Here is a 23961-nt window from a genome sequence, read left to right as displayed (position 1 = left end):
AACTTACCTTAAATAATTGTATCTCAATCTCTAAATTGAACTTTAATCACATACAGGAGGCTCTTGCAGGGTCTAGCAAGCTATTAACATAGCAGGGGATAAGAAAATCTTAATTAAACAGAACTTGCAATAAAGAAAGCATAAATAGGGCTCTCTTTACAGGAAGTGTTTATGGAAGGCTGTGCAAGTCACATGCAGGGAGGTGTGACTAGGGTTCATAAACAAAGGGATTTAACTCCTAAATGGCAGAGGATTGAGCAGTGAGGCTGCAGGGGCATGTTCTTTACACCAAAACAGCTTCATTAAGCTAAAGTTGTTCAGGTGACTATAGTGTCCCTTTAAGCCTAGAGTGCGTAGAAAATGTGGTGCTTTATCAAGCGTTGAGATTTTGTGCATAGTCCCTTGTTGCGACACCACTAGGAACCTGGGTGATCTCCAGTGTTATTCTATGCCCGCCGTTCTGAGCTGGTGACAGGGTACCGGGGGTCTCCTCCACTGTAGGGTGGACCTTGTGAGATCTTGGTATATAGAAAGGGTAGAGCCTTCAAAAGTTAGCGGCGTCTTGCCCTGTAGTGTTGTCAGCAAGGATCTTTTATCTTGTGAGGTGGAACAGCGGGCTATGACGTCTCGTGTTACCGTAGCTGGAGCTCTACCTGAGATCGGCAAGCGGTAGATCCCATCCAGGGAGAACTTTTTTGCCTGGCTTGGTGGGAGTACTGTGGCCTCAAGTCACGCTCCCTCAGTGGGAGCTCATCAGATGTGATTAGGTCAGGAATTCCCCTTATTTTTAAATGATTGCGCCGTGACCTGTGATCGAGGGCGGTGTAGTGGAGTGAAAGGGCTTGGTGATTAGCCTTCAGGGTTAGAACAGTGTCTGTTAGGGATGGTAGGCCCATCTTGAGGTCTGTGATAGCGTTCTCTGATGCTTTTACTCTATCTTTTACTGACTGTAGACCTGCTTTTATGACTGCCACATCAGCAGCTAACGGGCTTTTAATTTCTGTGACCAGGTTGCGAAAGTCACGTTCAGTGACTGGAGCCGAACTATCTGGATCCCCCGCAGGGGGAGGTGCCTGTTCAGGGGCCGGGTCAGGCTGCATGGGCTCTGTGTGGCTCTGCATGGCCGTGTTTCCAGCCGTCTCTGCCATTTGGGAGTATGGCTGCCATTGGAGCATGGATCCGATATCTCTGGACCCTGAGGGTAGCTCCTGTGTCAGCTTCTGTGTCCGTCGCCCCATGGTCGGTGGCCGAGCAGGTAGATGCGCGATCGGAAAAGCCTCCATGTCAGATTCCTCAAAGGCCTCGAAGCTGTCGATTAGTGCAGACAAGTCTAAGCCTGTGGGTGGTCTGTAGGCCCCGGACCTTTGCTTCTGTCGTTTTGCTTTAGAGGCGTGTATGAACGGCATAGATTTCCTCTGCGGTGTGCACCTTAGGGTATTCCGGTGCTTGTGCAGGTGTTGAAGGGGTTAAATTCCCCTTGCCCTGTCCTTTTAACCCTGCAATTAAAACATTGCAGGGTTAAACCCTCCTCTAATACTATAATACTGTCATACTAAAAGTCACTAGAGGCGCTACAATGCTTTCCCATGGTGAAGGTTACATGCGTGCACAGCACTTGCAGCTCATTTGTATTATTTGGCCATACCTCCTTGATTGTAGCAGGAAAGGTGAGCAGCGCTGGAAAAAAGTAAGTAAAGCGCTGTAAAAAGGTAAGTAAAATTTCCATTATGGCAAATGGGGAGGAGGAACATATTAATACAACTACTGACAGGGACTGTAACGGATCGACGGGCACCCCGACTGGGTACCTCCGTGGATGGATGCTCCTAGCGCTTCCTGAGGACTCCAAGCACTGCAGCAGACACCACAACCACCGAACCGGAGAAGCATACAAATGCTCTCAAACATATGAATGCTGTAAACAGCTGAACAGGAAAAGCATACAATCAGCTTACACTCCTGGCAATCAGCATACAATCCAATTCCCCCAATAACGAGATGACACTTCGTTTTGAGGTCAAGCAGAACTGCCTGTACTGGAACATACAGCTTACTGTACTGTACTGTAAGCATTTATTCACAATCCACAAACATAGTACTGCCCACAGGGTTTTGAAATACAACCAATCAATCCGTACAATACACACAGACACTCCCACACAAAATCCTCCCCTCTGCCTGTGATATGATTACTGAACACAATGGGTAATATAATTATCACAGGCAGAGAAATACAGTTTTTACAAAATATTAATAACTTCCAAAATATACATGCCATTCACCTAAAACTTGAAATATTCCCCTAACTCAAAAATCAGGGCAATCGGTTCAGGGGTTAAAAAGTTAAGGGAAAGTCCTTTTTGACCAAATGAAGAATGGCTTTTCTGCCCAAAACCAGTTCCACAGAGTCTTCTATCCTGGAGATAATTGGGAAGTAGAGATGTCGCGAACATAACATTTTCCATTCGCGAATGGCGAATGTGAATTTCCGCAAATGTTCACGAACGGGCGAACCAGGCGAACCGCCATAGACTTCAATAGGCAGGCACATTTTAAAACCCACAGGGACTCTTTCTGGCCACAATAGTGATGGAAAAGTTGTTTCAAGGGGACTAACACCTGGACTGTGGCATGCCGGAGGGGGATCCATGGCAAAACTCCCATGGAAAATTACACAGTTGATGCAGAGTCTGGTTTTAATCCATAAAGGGCATAAATCACCTAACATTCCTAAATTGTTTGGAATAACGTGCTTTAAAACATCAGGTATGATGTTGTATCGATCAGGTAGTGTAAGGGTTACGCCCGCTTCACAGTGACAGACCAAACTCCCCGTTTAACGCACCGCAAACTACCGCAAACAGTCCATTTGCACAACCGCAAACTCCCCATTTGCACAAGGTTGGATACCAAGCTAGCCATGTCCCGTTCCTTGTCCTCACTGTCAATGAAGGTCTCTTCCTCCACCCAGCCACGTACAACACCAAGGGTCCCCGAAAGGTGACAACAAGCCCCCTGTATTTTTTTTTTTTAAATGTACACTACTGTTACACCAGATATGAGTTGCACTGGTGTGACACTGTGCCCTGGCAGGCCCCGAAACGCACACGTGTGAAGGAAACTGACTGCTATTATTTCACAGTCAAATTTCTAGTTTTTTTTTTTTTAATGTACACTACTGTTACACCAGATATGAGTTGCACTGGTGTGACACTGTGCCCTGGCAGGCCCTGAAACGCACATGTGTGAAGGAAACTGACTGCTATTATATTACAGTCAAAAAAGTTTTTTTTTTTTTTTTTTTAAATGCAAGCTATTGTGACACCAGATATGAGTGGTGGCACTGGGCAAGTGGGCACAGTATACGCTGTGAGCCTGACACACATGCTGGCAGGAAGGCAACTGTAATTAGATTACACAGGAAAAAAAAAAAAAGCAGACTGATGTTCTAGCCCTAAAAAGGGCTTTGGGGGGCGGAGCCAAGCTAGTGAGCTGAGCGGCCGCACGAGCGACGAGCTCCGGGTTAAAACACCCGAAAAACGGCGACAATCTGCCACTACAGCCGCAAAACGGCAACCAAATCATCCCTAACCCATATGGGCAGGAAGTCCATGAAGCTGAAGCCCGAAAAGCCCCAACCGGGCGCCAGTATAGGCGATTTGTTCCGCCAAGCATATGGAACGCATGGTCCCAAGATGGCCGCCGCCATGGGGGGACTTCTATGACTCCGAGGAGCTATCCCCAGATGAGGAGGGAGAGGGGCAAATTCTGCCAAGACAACCCCCCCAGAGGTCAACAACTAATGATCCTGTGACAGCATCTATGCTGGAGAACATGTTGGGGGCCTTGCAGAAAACTATACAGGCGGATGTGGCCTTACTCCGCACGGACATCACAGGCCTGGTAGGCCGCATAGGCGCGGTGGAATCCACCATGGAACACCTGAACCAAACGGTGGCCCAACTTCAATTAGAAGTGCAGGCACTCACCAAGCGTCAGACTGCCTCCGATCTCCGATTCGCCGCATTAGAGGATTCAAGGCGCCGCAATAATTTGAAAATCCGGGGAATCCCGGAGAATGTGCCCACATCTGAGGTCCCACACTTCCTCCGGAGGCTCATGGCTCACCTACTGGAGCCCAAACAGGCGAGGAATATCACCCTCGACGGGCACTTCAGAATCCCGAAACCCAACCGGGCACCAGAAAAGGCCTCTAGAGATCTGATTGTCCGTTTCCGGTCTGGGACTGACAAGGCGCTGGTACATGCAGCCCTAAAGGGGGCTACCCCACTCACCTTCGAAAACATGACCCTCTCGTTCTTCGCAGACCTCACCGGGGAGACACTTCACTGGCGCAAAACGCTGCAACCCCTCACGGTACTGCTCCGAAACCACAATGTGGAATACAACTGGAGATCCCCGCGAACACTGCGAGTCAAACAAGGAGAAGCATCATACTCCATTACAGACATCAATGAAGCGCCTGCGCTCCTCACCAAGCTCTCCATACCAGAGGACTCGCTGCAATTACCTGGCACCCACACCACCAAGCCGCCAACCCAACGCTGGAACCCGAAGGCCATAACACCATTCTACCCGAAAGGGAAAGAACCCACAACCTCCGCCGCAGCGAAGACCTGAGGACCGTCCCTGCTGTAGTGGATCCACTGCACCAAGTTGGTATGGACTGCTAGTTAGCTAGACGTGGCCCATCTACCATCCTACCCCCCTCCCCCCCCCACTAGAGCTGTGACTTCCATTACAAGCCCCCATGCCATGACCCATACAGGGGCGAATACCCCCCCCCCCCCCCCCACCTCCCCTGCCACCGACACACGAGCTTAGCAAAATTAGAAGGCTGGAGGTGTAACTCTAGTCCTAATACATACCTGCTATTTGCAACACAGTCTTGTGGCCCTATTATATATAACCCCCATCTAACAAGCAGGATAACTACTAGATTAGATACTCAACTTCATTACATTAATAACCCATTACAGTTTGTTTTTTCTTCGTTAGTCCAGCGACGATTAGCCTAAAATAGAGAGACACCTTAGACTTAAAAACCAACAAAACTGTGCACAAGTATAATAAGCCAAATATACCTTATGACCCTTGTTGCACGCAAAAATAAAGAATTTAAAAAAAAAAAAAAAAGGGCTTTTTGCGGTGCTGTCCTTACAGCAGAGATCAGATGAGTCCTTCAGGACTGTAGTGGACACTGAATACACTAGCCTAGCTATCGATTTCCCTATTAAATCAGCAGCAGCTACACTGTCCCTCCTCTCACTAAGAATGCAGCTTCTGGGGGGCGGGGCCTAAATGTCATGGAGGAAAGACGCACTTCATGTGAGCTCCCTCAATATCTCACTTTAAGCAGCTATCAACAAGCGAATTTCACTCCAGAAGGGGATGACCCAGCAATGTTGCTCCTACCTGACCGACCTGACATGCTTAATAGCGGTCAGCAACTCAACAGAGTCTTACTTACCTCTGCGTGGCAAGTGTGGCCTGGTGCTCACCGGGCGGGAGAGGCGGCCGATCTCCCGATCCTGGGATGCCCAGGAGCAGCTACTTCCCGGCAGGAGCTCCATTACCCCCCCCCCCTCGGACCGGTGCGGGTTATCCCGGTCCACCCCTGAGAGGCTGTCTGGAGCTAATGGACGCACAGAGCACAGTCGCCCAGGCTGACATACTCATCTGCGACTCTCCCAATATAGCGGCAGCCGCGTGTCCTCCTGGTACCAGCTAAGCGTGGCAGGATATTGAGTCTAAGCTGGACAGACTCTTTAATAAATTTTGGAAGCAAATAACAAGCAGGAAGCCCCAACAAGCTCCACCACAGCTAAGCGATGCAGTCCCCATTAAAATCCACCAACGCAAAAGGCGTCGAAGACGGGACCGGAGGCACAAACAGAAATGCAGAGCCTGCCCCACGTCAAGTACTCGTCTCCACCTTAAGCCACCACAATCCCGCACCGGACGTGAAGCACCACCGGGACAGATCCGACCACCCGACAAAACAAGCTTCCACCACCTCAAGCCGCAAACCCGGCACACAGCCAGAGACTTGCCTTTGTTGTTCCAGGTATCAGGGACTCCCAGGGTTTGCACCTTGCGCCCAGAAGGGATCGGATGAGCACAAGCAGTAAACAGCAGCCTGCCAAGCAAGTCCCACTGTAGCCGATCCTCCACACCATGCCTTTGATCACATGAACTGCTCTCTGCACATTAACTAATCGTAAAGTAGCAAGCGTTTAAACATGTCATTATTTCACCTCCTAAAGAGTTTATTGTCGTAGTTCCTTACATGCCTTTACCTTAACCGTTCATGTATTATGTTATTCACTAGTCTCATCTCATGGAGCGACTCACACTTGATTTATAACTAGTGGTGGAGCTGCTGATATAAATACACAGTTGATAACGTGCAAGCTACACCCTAAACATGACAGCCATCTTTCACAACAATGTACTGCTATATACTCATACCCTCAGTGCAACTAGCCATGATATACGCACGTTCAGCCTAGCCTGCTCAAATATAACACACTTCTGTCTAAAAAAAAAAAAGAATGCAGCTTCAGAATTAATCTAAATTGTATGCTGTCTAGGAGGTGGGAGGGTCTGGGAGGGAGGGTCTGCTGCTGATTGGCTGGAATGTGTCTGCTGTCTGTGAGGTACAGGGTCAAAGTTTACTCAATGATGACGAATAGGGGGCGGACCGAACATCGCATATGTTTGCCATCCGTGGCGAACGCGAACAAGCTATGTTCGCCAGGAACTATTCGCCAGCGAACCGTTCGGGACATCTCTATTAGGTATTAATTTCATTGGGGTTATATCTGTAAACAGCTGGCAAAAGCTGCAGATCACTTGTCTAAATTTTCTGCAAGCCCTCCTCGTCTTCCACAGCCCAGACTTTCTGTGGCTGTCCAATCACAGACTTCCCAATGCAGCTAAATGAGAAGTCTTTGCAAGGCAGATGCTCTGGGCAACTGTCTTGAGTTTATCTCCACTAAGCTAAACAGCCAGGCAGGCAGTAACAGGACTGTTTGTCTGATTGACAGTCAGGGGAGTGTAACAAGGTTCAATTATAAAGGTTCCAATTTCTATTGCTATCAGCACTTTTTGTAAAATGAAAAAAGAAGACAAGTTCAAGTGCTTTAGGGGTTTGGAGCATTCCTTTAACTTCCACAGAGCCATATACATGAATGCACATGTATTGCAGTATACAAAGAACAACAAAGTGCACATATGTTTATATACTTTCCAACATTTAAAATGGGAAAGGAGAGACATTTTAATTTTAGTGCTAGTGGGGTGCGAGTGGTGGTTTGGCCAGGGAAGGTGCTGTTCGGACTTATTATGGGTGACTTACTAATATCAATGTGTTGCACTACAATCTAATTTATAACAAGAACAATGTATTTTATTTACGCAGACCGATTTCTAAACACATTTATTGTAGTTTAAAGACACATTACGGGAAGTATTGTTGCTGTGGAGCTGTGTTATACAGATAGACCATGAATACTAAGTTCCTACAAAAGAGGGACATTAAAACAGAAAAGTGGGAAAGAGGGATTTGGGCCTAAAGTAGGGCCTATCCCACTTACAGAGGGACAGTTGGGGGCCATGTGCTTACACGCCATTTCTGCAGAGATATCTACGTGTGCACACTCCCAGGGAATCGTGATTGAATGTCGCTCAGAAGGCGTCTTGAAGTAAGTTTTATATTTACCTCCTCAGCTCTATTTATCTCAGTAAATAATGCTACAATAGTGTTAACTGTGGCGAGGTAAAAAGAAACAGTCACTACATTATATTGCCCACTTCATGAGGCTCTATTGAAATATTGTGTCTAAAATGCCCCATCATGTCTTCATTTCAGAGGAAGCTCCACATTATTTCACTAGGCTAATGTTAACATTTTTTTTAAACCATTATTACTTTGAGATTTATCCCTTTTCTTTCCCCCTGTCAGTAACAGTCTCCGTCTCACACACACAAAAATAAAATAAAAAAATGGACCTTTGCGCACGCGCAGTTTGGAACTCTGCCTGTCAGACCTAGTTGGATGAGCAGTCCCTAGACTCACCACTAGGGAGCGCGCATGGCGAGCACAGGAACAGCTAGCAACCCATGGCTGACACGGAAGAGGAAAACCTTCAGAGTCAAGTGAGTATGGGCAACGTGTCTCATGGCTGAGCTGTGACTCCAGGCACAGAGTACTGTCTGAGAACAATAACTAATACAGAGATTTACACTGTCTGAGAACAATAACTAATACAGAGATTTATACTGTCTGAGGAATGGCTGTAATACAGGGGACCATAACTACTATAGGGATTTGTTTTAATATAACAGTAGATCAGTGACTGCACTGCTTCATTTATTAATTAAAATTGTGGTACCTGATTAACTCCTTTATTGGCCAATAAGATCTGCAGTCAAAATGCAGACATGCTATTATTGCATAGCTCCCAGATAGGCTATCAGGAGGGGGAGACTGTCTCTGCACTGGCCCCTTTTGTAACCCCGCTGCCCTATTCCAAAATCACAGTGGTTTATATATATATATATATATATATATATATATATATATATATATATATATATATATATAATGTAAAATGTGAGCCAAATCGAGTGGCTACATTTAACCCTTTAACTACCATGCTGTTGCAGTTTAAATCCAAAGCATCATATTCTTGGTTTATATGGTAACTGCTCCACTATTACTATTTATCTCCAGATTTAATCACTACACCTAATTCCCTTAGTGTTGATGAGACCCAAAGCTACAAAAGTTACAATAACGCAATCTGAACCTGCCATGTTTGTGTTTAAATACAAAATATGCAAAAAACAAAAAACAAAACAACTACAACAGCCTTTTAAAGTTATTACTGCATTCTCACAACAGACAAAACAACTTGTAGTACTTGCAAGGAATTGCATGTTGCAAATCTCATCACTGTTACAAAAACCCAAAACAACAAAGAAAGCTTTGAGACTTTGTATTGATTTAAGCCTTTAAACCTACCAGGGTGCGCAGACTTAGGATCTCTATCCTCTGTAGATCAACCATAGGACCAACTGCAAATAGACAGTGGTATCCAGTAACATAGCAAAATATAACCAATGTTTTGCACTAACCTGCTACAGTTTTATTTAGTTTATATAGTTGTGTTCTTTAAACATTCACTGAATATATCTGAAATTATTAAGGAGCTTTTACAGGTCCAACCTAATGATCATGTTGTATATTGCATTTTATAATTTATACAGACTTTCAGAATTTAGTTTTAAATCAATATCTACTAATTTAGCTAAATACTGTATATATCGTACACTATATGATACACGCTGTATACCTTTTAACTCTGTCATTTGCTTTGTTTGTAAATTTCAGATTGATGAGATTGAAGCCTTGTCGTCCATATATGGAGATGATTGGTGTGTAATCGATGAAGCTGCACGAATATTTTGCATTAAAGTATCTGATTCTACAGATGACCCCAAATGGATCATTTGCTTGCAGGTAAAATATAATTGTCTTCATAAATACAAATAAAAACACATTTTCTTGGCTTAGATTATACTGTTACATTTGGCTGCAATGGTTTTCAGATTCTCTGCTGGGCACCAGCGATATCTTTTATTTTACAGCTTTTAATGGTTTGATAAAAAATCCAGAGGCACTCCACTTACATGTCATACCACCATGACACCGGTTACCTTTAACACAGAATGGGACCTGGTAAAAGCCTACTGGCATTGAGTTTATTCTCCAGCTTGATTTCTGCTTATGATAGCAATGGGTCTACCCAAAATGTAATCTTTCAATGTAATAGCGTTCACAACCTTTACAGGAAGGGTATTCCAAGTGTCTACAAGTCTTTCTGTAAATGCATATTTAGTCCCACTGTCCATTTATGTAATTTAGATTTTTATTGCAAATAGCACTTCCTTGTATCTTCTGAAATTGTACATATCTTGTTTTTATTATGCCAGTCCTATGCATTCTATGTATGTACATATACAGCAAAATCCAAATAGGTTATGGTGGGGAAAAAAATGTGATTGAAAACCCCTTCCACCTGAGGCATGTGGATAGTTAATACAATGCTAAACAAAAATCTGCACACCAGTCAAGCCATAAGACTTGCTTTTCCCACAGAAATCCCAAATCTGCAGTGATGTTACAACCACAAAGGATTCTGGGTGGTCTTATGGCCAGGGCCGGACTGGCCCACCGGGATACCGGGAAATTTCCCGGTGGGCCGTCGGCACCTGGGGCCGGAGAGACATGTGGGTGTCCTGCGGCCGCATGGAGAGCTTGGATGGCTCACCTTGCGGCCGCAGGGGAAGCTCTTCTTGCGGCCGCAGGGGAAGCTCTTCTGGCGGCCGCTGGGGGAGCAGGCTGTTCTGTCTCTGCTCCCCCTCCCTCGCGCGCTAGAAAGAGACCGGCGCCGGAATATGACGTCATATTCCGGCTCCGGTCTCATTAAGCTGCGCGCGAGGGAGGGGGAGCAGAGACAGAACATCCTGCTCCCCCAGCGGCCGCCAGAAGAGCTTCCCCTGCGGCCGCAAGAAGAGCTTCAGGAAGGCTGGCTGGGCTGGAAGGTGAGCACAGGAGGGGAGGGGGTGGGGGGTAACAAAGGTCACAGGAAGGGGATGGGGGGGTAACAAAGGGCACAGGAGGGGAGGGGGGTAACAAAGGGCACAGGAAGGGCAGGGGGGGTAACAAAGGGCACAGGAGGGGAGGGGGCTAAGAGGTCACAGGAAGGGGAGGGGGGGTAACAAAGGGCACAGGAGGGGAGGGGGCTAAGAGGTCACAGGAAGGGGAGGGGGGGTAACAAAGAGCACAGGAGGGGAGGGGGCTAAGAGGTCACAGGAAGGGGAGGGGGGTAACAAAGGGCACAGGAGGGGAGGGGGCTAAGAGGTCACAGGAAGGGGAGGGGGGGTAACAAAGGGCACAGGAGGGGAGGGGGCTAAGAGGTCACAGGAAGGGGAGGGGGGTAACAAATGGCACAGGAGGGGAGGGGGATAAGAGGTCACAGGAAGGGGAGGGGGGTAACAAAGGGCACAGGAGGGGAGGGGGGGTAACAAAGGGCACAGGAGGGGAGGGGGCTAAGAGGTCACAGGAAGGGGAGAGGGGCCAAAAGATGAGCACAAAAGGGGCTGAAGAGGGTACAAGTCGGAAGGGGGGCTAAAGAGGGCACGGGATGGGCTAAAGAGGGCACAGGAAGGGAGGTGGCTAAAGAGGGCACAAGAGGCGGCTAAAGAGGGCACAGGAAGGGAGGGTGCTACATAAGGGCACAGGAGGGGAAGGGGCTAAAAAGCACACAGGAGGACAGGGGGCGAAAGAGGGCACAGAAGGGGAGGGGCACCTATCAGTCTGCCCACCCACCCACACAGGTAGCAACAAGTATGTATGTCAGTGGGAGTGTGTCTGTCTGTGTCATGCTGTGTGTGTGTCTGTCTGTGTCACGCTGTGTGTGTTTCTGTGTCATGCTGTGTGTGTGTCTGTGTCTGTCTGTGTCATGGTGTGTCTGTATCATGGTGTGTGTGTGTCTGTCTGTGTGATGGTGTGTGTATGTCTGTCATGGTGTGTGTGTGTCAGTCGTAGTGTCTGTGTGTGTTTGTAAAAATAGTGTTTTACTCACTTTTTTTTTCCAACGTCATGCTGGTCTCTGCCTCTATGACTGAGATCATCAAGCTTGATGATCTCAGCCAATCCGCACTGACACAGGAAGCGCCTCTTGTGACCGTCTGAGTGTCTGTCACTAGAGGTGTCACTAGGAAGCAATGTAAACACTACCTTTTCTCTGAAAAGTCAGTGTTTACATTCAAAAGCCTGCAGGGACAGGCTATAGACACCAGAACCACTACATTAAGCTGTGTGTGTGTGCGCCTGCTAGTGAGTTTGCTTGCTTGCATGTGTGTGTGTGTGTCTGCTAGTGAGTGAGCTTGTGTTTTTATGTCAATGAGCTTATGTATATTAGTGAAATTGTTTGTCTATGAGGCTGTGTATCAATGAGCTTGTGTGTGTCAGTGAGATTGGCTGTGTCTGCATGTGAGTATGCTTACTGTATAATTAAATGTTTTACTCTGAAAGGACCAATATATTATATTAGAAAAAGCAATATATATATATATATATATATATATATATATATATATATATATATATATATAATTACTCAATCATCTGGGGTGGCAAGACATAGCCTTACATATTACATGCGACAATATATGGCGCAATGACTTATGGGGCTGGCATAGATTTTTTTTCCCAGGGCTGCTTTGTATCCCCAGTCCGGCCCTGCTTATGGCTTGACTGGTGTGCAGATTTTTGTTTAACATTGTATTAACTATATATAATTTATAATTTTCATTCCTTCTTCTTCAGTTAACTAAACTTTATAGCATCCCAGCTTGTTTTCTCTATGTATTTTATAGTGAACTTTCTCCAGTGCCTTTTAATCTTTTCATGAGGATTAGGTCTCCAGAACCAGACCCAATATTTTAGGGGTGATGGGAACAGAGGCATCTGTAAGAGTGGGCACATTATGTTAGGTGATTTATTAAAGAGCTTGGTTATATTTTCCTACTAATAATCCATTTTCCCTTACACCAAAGTATTTTACTAGACATTTACTTCCTGTTTAGTCACATTGTTCGCTTGCTGAAAAGCTGATTAATCTAAAATCCCCAGCATATTTTCTTCTCCTGTTTCAGTATAATTCTGCATTCCATTCTAAGTACAAGAGTCTTTGAGTTTTTCTGCCAAAATCATTATTCTTCAATTTCCTGCATTTTCTGTCTCCCCTACTCCAGGCATCCCTTTAACGATAAATGACTTACCACATATGAACATTATGCTCTAAAGGGATTTGTGTAACTTGTACTCCTGAAAGGGTTAAATCACTTCTGCTGTGTATTAAGTGCATGTTAATAAAATGGGTAAAGTATTACATTAAACATGCATGGCCCAAACTGCTTTATCTTGCTTATGGTAGGACTTAGTTTCTTCTCCCCCCTATTATAATAGTATATAATATTATAATATAATCTCTGAGGTGCCTGGAGATTTGGAGATGATGGTAATCAGTCTCTGGGTAAAGAATGTGATTAACAAAGAAAGCATTTAGTACTGACATTTGTAGTTATGCAAATAAGTAGCATATATAAGTAGTATCTCTGAATTAACTATTATACTTTTGTTAATAATAATTGTGCTGTGTACTGACCCACTAGTTTAGTAGACTTGTTATTACAATACAGAGAATGTGTAGGCTTATCTACCATATCAACGTTACTTTCAACATGTCATAAAATATACAAACGTATTATCATAACATTCTGTTGTTGCCTAAAGGGACACTATAGTCACCAGAACAACTACAGCTTATTGAATTTGTTCTGGTGCGTATAATCAGTCCCTTTAGGTGTTTTGCAGTAAACACTGTCTTTTCAGAGAAAATGCAGTGTTTACATTACAGCCTAGTGATAAACCCATTGGCCAGTCCTCAGATGGCTACTAGAGGAGGTGCTTTTTGGGGCAGTGCTGCAACATTCAGTGTCTCCACCCTCTGCATGCAGACACTGAACATTCCTCTTAGAGATGTATTGATTCAATACAGGAATACATGTTTGTGTTCCTGATCCTATAGTGTTCCTTTAATATTGTTCCAGTGTTTTACACTTGTGTTTAATTGAATGCTGCATTGTTAACATATTGCTTCTCCATTTTATTCCAGGTTATATTGCCCCCGGAGTATCCTATTTCTGCACCTCCTCTTTATCAGTTAAAGTAGGTACTCCCCCCACAGAATTTCCTTTCCTTTTTCACTAACCAGATTTCAGGTTACTTTTCCATCTTTTCTGTCCAGACTTCACATCGCTTCTCCTCCTTCCCCAATATAACAGGGCTTCCCCCCCAAAAGCCGTGTTTTATTTTCTCACTTTTTTAAAATTCTGTTTTGTTTTTTTTGTCTGTCAACTCCAACTTTTTGCTCAAGTTTTCTTCTCTTCCTTAGCCAGAAATAAATTAAGATAAGTAGATTTCCTTCCCATCTTCTTCATTGTCTTTCTTTCGTTCCCAGAAATCAGATCTCCTTACTTTTCTATAGCTACTCTGTTCATTTCTATGGATGAATTGTTGCACACAAATCACTCACACAGTGTGTAGGACCTTCTGTCCACAAGATGCCTGGGACAATCGGGATGGTTGAGTTTGGAGGTGTTGAGGATCTTGCTGCCATTTGGAAGTTACTCCCACAAAAAAAGTCTCATCTGTCTTATCCTAAATATTTCACTGCTTACACCATTTTATTCTGAGTACTAAACAAGCTTCTGTTTTTATTTTATATTAATCAATATATTTCCTTTTTAACATATGCGAACCATTTGTAATTTAAAAGAACGAGTACAGTAACTGTACTATGCATACTATAGGGTCAATTTGTGCTTTGTATTTTCAGTGCTCCATGGCTAAGAGGTCAAGATCGTACCATCTTATCAGATAGTCTGGAAGAACTCTATTTGTAAGTGCGCAATATGATATATTTTTACATTTTAGTAAACATTCTGTGACATTTTATAATAAATCAAACAAATAGAGGCTGCGCAAAATGTTGCTATGTGCACAAACAAAGTGCTACCAAAATTTATTGGAGGACAGAATAATAAACAGACGTTTCGGGTACAACCCTTTTTCAATGCACCATGTCCCTCCTAAATTTTATAATAAACCAGACCCTTGCAGTTCAAGAAAATATATATTTGTATTCGTGGCGCTACAAAGATACCACATTATTAATAAAACACATTAAGTGTCAGGTTTATTTCCTAATTTAAGAATTAAAGTCTAGAAAAGTTGCACTTATCCCCTAGAGCAGGGGTTACCAATTAATTTTTCCAGTGGAACCCTTTGACATAGTGTATCAACATCGTGAACTCCCCCACCCCCCCCTCCCCCTCACCCCCGTAAAAAGTATGTGTGTGTATCTGTGTTTGTATGTGCCACTCCGTGTGTCAAAGTGTATCTGTGTGTGTGTTTGTGTATGTATCTGATACACACACACACACTGGCACATAGTGGCACACAGATACACACACTCAGATGCACACAGTGACACATACACAGACACTCAGATACACTGACACACATACACTCTCACTGACAAACACACATACTCTTTGACAGACACACATACAAACACATATACACTCTCACTGATGAGCACACATAACATTTTTTAATTTTTTTTTATTTTACTCAGCCCAGCCTCCCTACCTTTGGGAGTGCTGGCATGGAGTCTATGTCCCTGGGGTCCAGTGGGGCTGCTGGGCTGGGCGTGCGGTCCATGGGGGTCTCGTGGGGCTGCTGAGTGGCTGCGTGTGCGGTCCCTGTTGTCCAGTGGGGCTGCTGAGCATCTGGGCATGCGGTCCCTGGGGTCCAGTGTGGCTGCTGAGCAGCTGGCGTGTGGACATACAGTGCGGGCGGCGAGGGAGCAGTGATCTTCCTGCTCAGCTCCCTCGGGCGCCTCTTAGTGATGTCAGAACCGGAGTGACATCATATTCCGGCTCCGGCATCACTGCTGTGCGCGTGAGGGCGCTGAGCAGGGGAAAGTGCACTCTCGCCGCCATTTTGTTTGCCCTAGAGGGTTGCATTTATATCGCTTGTTGTATGTTATTAAATGTATTTTAGCATGCTGTCTATATGTCATTAGAGGAGCCTTCTGCATTCTTTGAGTTATTCTTTGAGTTATTCTTTGAGTTATTCTTTGAGTTATTCTTTGAGTTATTCTTTGAGTTATTCTTTGAGTTATTCTTTGAGTTATTCTTTGAGTTATTCTTTGAGTTAGATTCTGAGAATCTGTGAATTTTCAGACCTGCATGATTTTTGAACATTTTACACAGTGGATGGCAACCTTGGCCCTCCAGCTGTCATTTGGTCACACTACCCATCATGTTTGCCTGATTCTAGCTGCTAGAGAATATTAGGAACTGTAGGCTTAGTTGTCCAATGGGATATGCAATCTTTCTTGGGCGAAAAGTAATTGGGAATTTTGGAAAAGTACAAGGTATTAATTTCTGGATTCCCTCTCCTCCCTCAATACCTGCAATTCTGCAATGTACCAGCAGATGGCATCAGATGGTATAATTTCTGACTGAATAGACATTTTCCCATTTTATTTATTTCAAAACTGCTAAACTTACCAGTGTATTTTTTGAATTGGTTGCCATTTGTTTAAAATGTTTAAGAACAGTATCTTCATGCTTGTGGTTTCTGACTAATGAAACACGAGATATACTCGGGAAATTAAGGCTGCTTACTTTCAACTATTGTAACATCAGCATCATACTATCGCGTGCTATTTTCCAGTCGAATTTCTTAGACTTGCTATTGTAAAAGTAAAAATACACAAATATACTTCCTCTTTGCTTATAGCGTGCAACACAACCCACAAATGATTTGGAAGCATGTTTATGATGCTTGCGTTACATTCTAAATTGGATAAAAGATTATAAACACTTAAAAAAAAAGTGATCCCTTTTTCTATTAAAGGATTACTTTTTTTAAAGCACCATAATGAATACACACATTTTAGTTTTTATTATTATAGTGCCGGTAGTGCCAGAGCCAGTAGTGTTGTCACACCATTTCCAAACTGTTTGACACTTACCTGGCTTTGTAGAGCACATATTATACTTCTGGTCTGCACTGAAATGCTAAAAGGGGGACAAAAGTATAAATATTATGTTCTTCTATTCTTAGTGGCATTACTTACTGTCTTTGTTTTTATTCTGCTTCTCCCCCCCCCATTTAAAAAAAAAAAATTACATTAGATAATGCAGTGCCGAGACCCAGTGCTTGAAGCCGTCATAAGGGGGTTATGTGTTTAAAAAAAAAAAAAGTGTATGTTTCTAAAATTGCTGCGGATATGGAAACGTCATCAAAGCATTGTGTCTGCTCCATGGTGAATGCCCTGCTCTTAAAAGTTGGGGCACTTTTCAGCACACACCTTTTATACATAACAATCAAGGGTTAGCTTTCAGCGAGCTATTTTATGTTTGTTACATTTCTAATCTTTGTTTTTGTTGGCTTTGTAGGCAAAATATTGGGGAGAACATCCTTTATCTATGGGTAGAGAAGGTTAGAGAATTCCTGGTGGAAAAGTCTCAGACATCTGACGCAGCTGATCAAGGTTGTGGCATAGTATAATTGCTTGACCTACTGGTTATGTATTATGTTCAATGTTTGTGCACAATGTTCCGCTGAAATGTTTCATTTACAATGGTTTTCTTTAGGTAAGTGTAACTTTACACATAAGGAAACACTTTTGTAGAGAGGACTACCGTTCTAAATTGAACTTATAAGTGAATAATTAAAAGAAGGTAATTAAAATGAATAATGGTTCTAAATAGAGGCCTATCTTAAAGGGACACTATAGTCACCATAACAACTACCACTTAATGTAGTTGTTCTGGTGTTTATAGTTTGTCCCTTCTGGCTTTTTAATGTAAACACTGCCTTATCAGACGATCACTGAGACGGCCACTAGAGGTGCTTCCTGGATTAGTGCTGCACAGTGCTGAACGTTCCTCATAGAAGTGCATTGATTCAATGCATCTCTATGAGGTGATGCTGATTGCCGCCAAGGAGGTGAAGCCAGTCACGGCGGACCTAGGGAGTGCTGGAATAAAGGTAAGTTTAATACCTTGTTAATACCATGTTTGTATTCCCGACACTATAGGGTTCCTTTAAATCACAACAGGTTATTGCATACCTGGGATATATAATTTATTGTAATGCATTCACATTATGCAACCATTTCTTACCTACTATATATTAGGTCTCAAAGTCATAAAGGGCACTTCCAAGCTGATGGTGCCAGAAGTTTCCTGCACACACTCTAAGTTGAGAATAATGTAGAGCTATGGTAACTGGTAAAAAGAAGATGCAATTAGCATGGCTCTTATTTATTGAATAGCTAATACAAATCACAGAGTGGAATTATAATTAAGCCTAAGTATGTTAAATGGTAAATGATTCCTACTGCTTAATTTCATATTTATTGTGTTGATTTAAAGTAGGAAAATGATAATGATGATGATACTAGTACTAGACATGTAATAATATTTTTCTCTTACAGGTACTAGTTTAAAGTCCACAACTGAGGAAAACTATGTTGATGACGACCATGAAATCCTACTTGGTGCTGAGTTATCGTATGACTTGTTCCAGAATTCAATAGTTTCTGGATACATGAACGATTCGGAAGGTAATACATTGTTTTCTTCAAGATTTTGCTTCTGATGTACAGTAAATTGTGTTTAAAAAAACCCAAAAAAAAACGTAACAATAGCAATGTCGACACAAGTCTTTTTTCAACCTATGTAACTATGTAAGTATAAATCCATTTCCCATGATCCTTAGCCTTACTTAGTGCTCGTCTGCAGTGTCACAATAAGCCACGAGTAGAAGGCAATAGCTTTCTAAAGAACCTATTCAACTGGGCTCATAGAAGGAATAATTATAATTTGGGTTACTAGGGGTTAAACGGACACTACTATGCTGACAAGAGAAATCAAGTCAAAGTGAAGATAAATTCTACGCTGCTATATTTATAAATATTGTGTACGGCCTTCTTTACTGTAGAATCAATTGTGGGGAATTGTCAAGAGAGTTGCAAAATGCAGGCCCAAATACCACACTTTTTTTTTTTTTTTAGTTTGTCTATTTTTTCCCTTTGCATTTTAAGATTCCTTGTTATGACACCCAATACACCCATTTTTACTTTTTGCGTGTGTTGATAATACTTGATTTGTATTTCTATCCTTGTCCTGCTTGTGTTATGTACAGGATCATTAACTGTTATTTTAAAGAATACTTATTCATTGGAAGAACTCAAACCTTAACATAACTTTCCAAATCAACTTCTAAGCATATATTCAGGATTACCACTCATTTAAGTTATACGTGAATAACGTTTACTTACTGCAAAATACTGTTGCTTATTTTTCCTAATTCTGCTTTTTTTTTTTCTTCAACTAATCCTACTTAAAGAGTATTAAAGTACACATGGTTAACTTACGACTTCTTAATAGACATTAAACATAGGCTATAGGACTTTACATCCACTGCTTTTTAATACTTAAATTTTTTTCTCAGCAACTAAAGAAGACATACCTACAATAGAACACGGGGAGCCCATTAGTGATCGAAGGAGTACTTTTCAGGCACACTTGGCTCATGTGGTCAACCCATTGCAGGTTAGTGTAACATAGTACGCAGCTGTATTTAATAGCAAATTCTACATGGTATCATAAAGCATCATTATCTAATACTATAATTATTTGATTTATTTTTTTAAGCACAGAAAATCGGGACTTCAAATAGTCTGGGACTAATATTCACTCCTACTCGTTGAATAATACCTGACACAGCTCTTGGCAATTAGTGTTTTATTTTTTTTATATTTGCTATAGATCATACCATTTGTTAATAAAGTGTAAAATAGATCACAGATTAATTCGCCTACATTTGATTTGATATCACTTTATATTACTATTCATTTCTATTGTTAGTGATATGCCAGGAGAGGAACGGAGGAGAAGAATCTCTGTCTTCCCAGGCACTCATTTGGCATATTAGTTTTGGAATAAAGGATGCTAATGGAAGAAACTCCCACTTGTTATGAGCAGACTGAAAAAGTGTGGAAAAAAAATATTTAAAAATGCAGATGCCCAATAAATATATTTGTTTGTTTTATACTTTAAGTGTTTTTTTTAAGCTGTCAAACAGTGCAGGTCATGGCCTTATTTGGCTGCCAAGTTTTTAATTGCCACTGCTGACCGGCCTACAGTTCACATAGTTCAATACCCTCTGCGAGTATTTGGGTAGCGGAAATGCCAGCTTTTGTGACTAAATCCCTCTGTATTCGAGAGATCAACCAGACAATAAAACACATTTTATTTTTTAAACTATTTTAAATGCAATGCAATGCACAGAATTAAAGGACATGAACTTCTGTGTGCCCTTTCTGTAACCTTTCTACTATATCTATTGCTGAATTACTAACGGGAATCTGACAATGCACAAGCCATATACCGTAATGCCAGGGACACTATTGATCTTTAGTCTAAAATAATTTATCCTCTTAAGTATTACATCTAACTATAGCCTCAATGTCATACTTTTAGATAAGCTTTTCAAATGATTTAATATTTTTTGATAAGCTTTTCAAATGATTTATCCACTGAAGTCACCATTAAAGCCTTTAAGAAGTTTTGTAGATAAATAATTTGAAAGGTTTATCCAAAAATATTAAATCAAGGCCTATATCACAGCTCAATGACTATCAAAATGCCATTTTCACTCATTGCATAATCTATTAATCTATGTCAAGCACTTTGCATAAGTTCGTCATACAGCCGACCTTTGCAACACTCTGTTTATGATCCATTGGGTACAGTTTTTTTTCCACTTTTTTGAAAAGTACCGTACCTTAACTTGATTTTTTTTTTTTTTTTTTACAATTTGTTTTATTGAATCTTTGGCAAATTGCTGCTATTCGTATCAGTTTTCATATTACTTTGTTAAATATGTGTACTGTATACTGGAACAGCTACATCTAGTGGCCATCTTTTAGTACAGCTTGAGCTACTTTATTACATTACAAGCAATTAACTAAATTGATACTTATTGCTGCAATTTGCAACTAATACTGCTAATGTAGCTTGTCTGCATCTCATGTTTTGATTGATTTCAATTGGCAAATGGCTACTGTTTCTAGTAATGATTTGGGATGATTGAGGGAAGTTATAGTGCCACTTTCTACAATAATTGTCAATACTTATTTAGTGAAAAATTATGCTTAAAACGTACCATATGGGCACTCATATTCATTATTTATAAGCATTCCTTAAATGCTTGGAATCATGAATTGAACCAATTACACTATATTTAATCATTTTCTGTATTTGTTTAGTATTTTTTCTTTTTTTTCTCTTTTTTTGTTTTATTTGGATTTATGTAGCTTCACTAATTTTAGGGTACCAATAATAAACATTTCATTTTAATCTTTACAATTTTCACCATCTCCACATTTTTGTTTGCTCTTTTTTGGAGGGCATAAACCCCTCGGTCCTGTGGTAGACCTTCCACTTAACTCCTTAGTTTGACATACAGTGTTAGGCTAGATCAGTTGGTGCTGTACAAAGAAAGGAACAGACAATGTAAAGTAATGAGAGGGCATGAAAATAAGGGGGAGGAGAGTGAGTTTATGAACTGTATGGGTAAATATTAGTGGCAGAGATGTGCAACGATAGACATGTAGAGTCATAGTAAAATTGGAAGATGATAATAGAAAGGATGGAAATGTGGTGAAACAGGAGAGGACACCTGGAAGAGCAGACTTGTTAGAAAAACTGAGAAATCGGAGGACTGGGAATGTGGCAACATGAAGAATAGATCTGAATTATTACAATTTTAGAGGGAATTGTGGTGTACCATACTCTTATCTATAGATAGGAATTGTATTATACATGATGGTTTCGGCTCTCAGCTTTCAGTCCTATCCATTTAAATATAACAATACATTTTTTTTTTTAACTCTTTATTTTGGTCGTGCATTTATGAAAATGACAGACAAACTTTCTATAAGTCACAGCATCATGGACAAGCTTCAGTACAATATGTTTAGAACTTGAAGTGACATTTGAGGAACATGCACATTTTTTATATGTATGCTTAAACAGGCATTAACCATTTAGTTGCAACTGAGAAGTTCCGCTAGGCATAAAATAATGATGGGTAACATAAAATATTAACGTTGAGCTCCTTTTTAATAAATAACAATACATTTTTATTCAATAAAGTTAGGACACAGAAATTTCATTGCCAGTCTTCATATATTTGAGCAATTTTGCATGTTACCAACTCAATAATACGCAAATGAAAACTTTTCATAATTTCTTCCCTATTGGACATAGTTTAGTTGTGGAGGTAGCACTAGTTTACACGTAATTATAAAAATAATGTCTTATTAAAAATAACGAACCATTTAGATATCGGATCTGCCCTCCATGATATCACTCTCTCACTGCAGGGGGAGAAATATCTCAGAGGTAGGGCTGAAGGAGAACTTAGGGTGGCACAGAGGTAGGAGTCCATGCCACTATTGTTCATCCTTAGCCAGTATTCTATGGGTGCTGGATATAGGCTAGATTTTATGTATATACAGGGAGTGCAGAATTATTAGGCAAGTTGTATTTTTGAGGATTAATTTTATTATTGAACAACAACCATGTTCTCAATGAACCCAAAAAACTCATTAATATCAAAGCTGAATATTTTTGGAAGTAGTTTTTAGTTTGTTTTTAGTTATAGCTATAGCTATTTTAGGGGGATATCTGTGTGTGCAGGTGACTATTACTGTGCATAATTATTAGGCAACTTAACAAAAAACAAATATATACCCATTTCAATTATTTATTTTTACCAGTGAAACCAATATAACATCTCAACATTCACAAATATACATTTCTGACATTCAAAAACATAACAAAAACAAATCAGTGACCAATATAGCCACCTTTCTTTGCAAGGACACTCAAAAGCCTGCCATCCATGGATTCTGTCAGTGTTTTGATCTGTTCACCATCAACATTGCGTGCAGCAGCAACCACAGCCTCCCAGACACTGTTCAGAGAGGTGTACTGTTTTCCCTCCTTGTAAATCTCACATTTGATGATGGACCACAGGTTCTCAGTGGGGTTCAGATCAGGTGAACAAGGAGGCCATGTCATTAGATTTTCTTCTTTTATACCCTTTCTTGCCAGCCACGCTGTGGAGTACTTGGACGCGTGTGATGGAGCATTGTCCTGCATGAAAATCATGTTTTTCTTGAAGGATGCAGACTTCTTCCTGTACCACTGCTTGAAGAAGGTGTCTTCCAGAAACTGGCAGTAGGACTGGGAGTTGAGCTTGACTCCATCCTCAACCCGAAAAGGCCCCACAAGCTCATCTTTGATGATACCAGCCCAAACCAGTACTCCACCTCCACCTTGCTGGCGTCTGAGTCGGACTGGAGCTCTCTGCCCTTTACCAATCCATCCATCTGGCCCATCAAGACTCACTCTCATTTCATCAGTCCATAAAACCTTAGAAAAATCAGTCTTGAGATATTTCTTGGCCCAGTCTTGACGTTTCAGCTTGTGTGTCTTGTTCAGTGGTGGTCGTCTTTCAGCCTTTCTTACTTTGGCCATGTCTGTGAGTATTGCACACCTTGTGCTTTTGGGCACTCCAGTGATGTTGCAGCTCTGAAATATGGCCAAACTGGTGGCAAGTGGCATCTTGGCAGCTGCACGCTTGACTTTTCTCAGTTCATGGGCAGTTATTTTGCGCCTTGGTTTCTCCACACGCTTCTTGCGACCCTGTTGACTATTTTGAATGAAACGCTTGATTGTTCGATGATCACGCTTCAGAAGCTTTGCAATTTTAAGAGTGCTGCATCCCTCTGCAAGATATCTCACTATTTTTGACTTTTCTGAGCCTGTCAAGTCCTTCTTTTGACCCATTTTGCCAAAGGAAAGGAAGTTGCCTAATAATTATGCACACCTGATATAGGGTGTTGATGTCATTAGACCACACCCCTTCTCATTACAGAGATGCACATCACCTAATATGCTTAATTGGTAGTAGGCTTTCAAGCCTATACAGCTTGGAGTAAGACAACATGCATAAAGAGGATGATGTGGTCAAAATACTCATTTGCCTAATAATTCTGCACTCCCTGTATTTAACATTAGCAGGCAGGAAGTCTTATTCTGGGTTAGCTAATAATGTTACATACACCTCCAGCAGCAACACTACAAATCTGTGCATGTGCAGCATTTCATTCAGTACATGCAGGCTCCTTGCACTATGACCACTTCAAT

General features: G+C 41.8%; 1 protein-coding gene across 3 annotated transcripts in view; it reads left to right on the top strand.

Moving 5' to 3' along the window:
• Nucleotides 1-8096: 8096 nt before the first annotated feature.
• IMPACT (impact RWD domain protein) overlaps nucleotides 8097-23961 on the top strand; it is a 31765-nt gene continuing 15900 nt past the window's right edge. The window contains exons 1-7 of one of the 3 annotated variants that reach the window (XM_063450449.1): nucleotides 8097-8181; nucleotides 9419-9547; nucleotides 13773-13825; nucleotides 14496-14558; nucleotides 17131-17225; nucleotides 18174-18302; nucleotides 19193-19293. In XM_063450449.1, coding sequence (XP_063306519.1) covers nucleotides 8146-8181; nucleotides 9419-9547; nucleotides 13773-13825; nucleotides 14496-14558; nucleotides 17131-17225; nucleotides 18174-18302; nucleotides 19193-19293 — 606 coding nt within the window. In that variant the 5' untranslated portion in view covers nucleotides 8097-8145. The other 2 variants (XM_063450450.1, XM_063450451.1) reach the window with 2 other exon arrangements.

This window comes from Pelobates fuscus, chromosome 4 (assembly GCF_036172605.1).
Source record: "Pelobates fuscus isolate aPelFus1 chromosome 4, aPelFus1.pri, whole genome shotgun sequence".
Taxonomy (NCBI): Eukaryota; Metazoa; Chordata; class Amphibia; order Anura; family Pelobatidae; genus Pelobates; species Pelobates fuscus.
The sequence above is the reverse complement of the archived record's forward strand: the minus strand, read 5'-3'. Positions and strand labels throughout refer to the sequence as shown.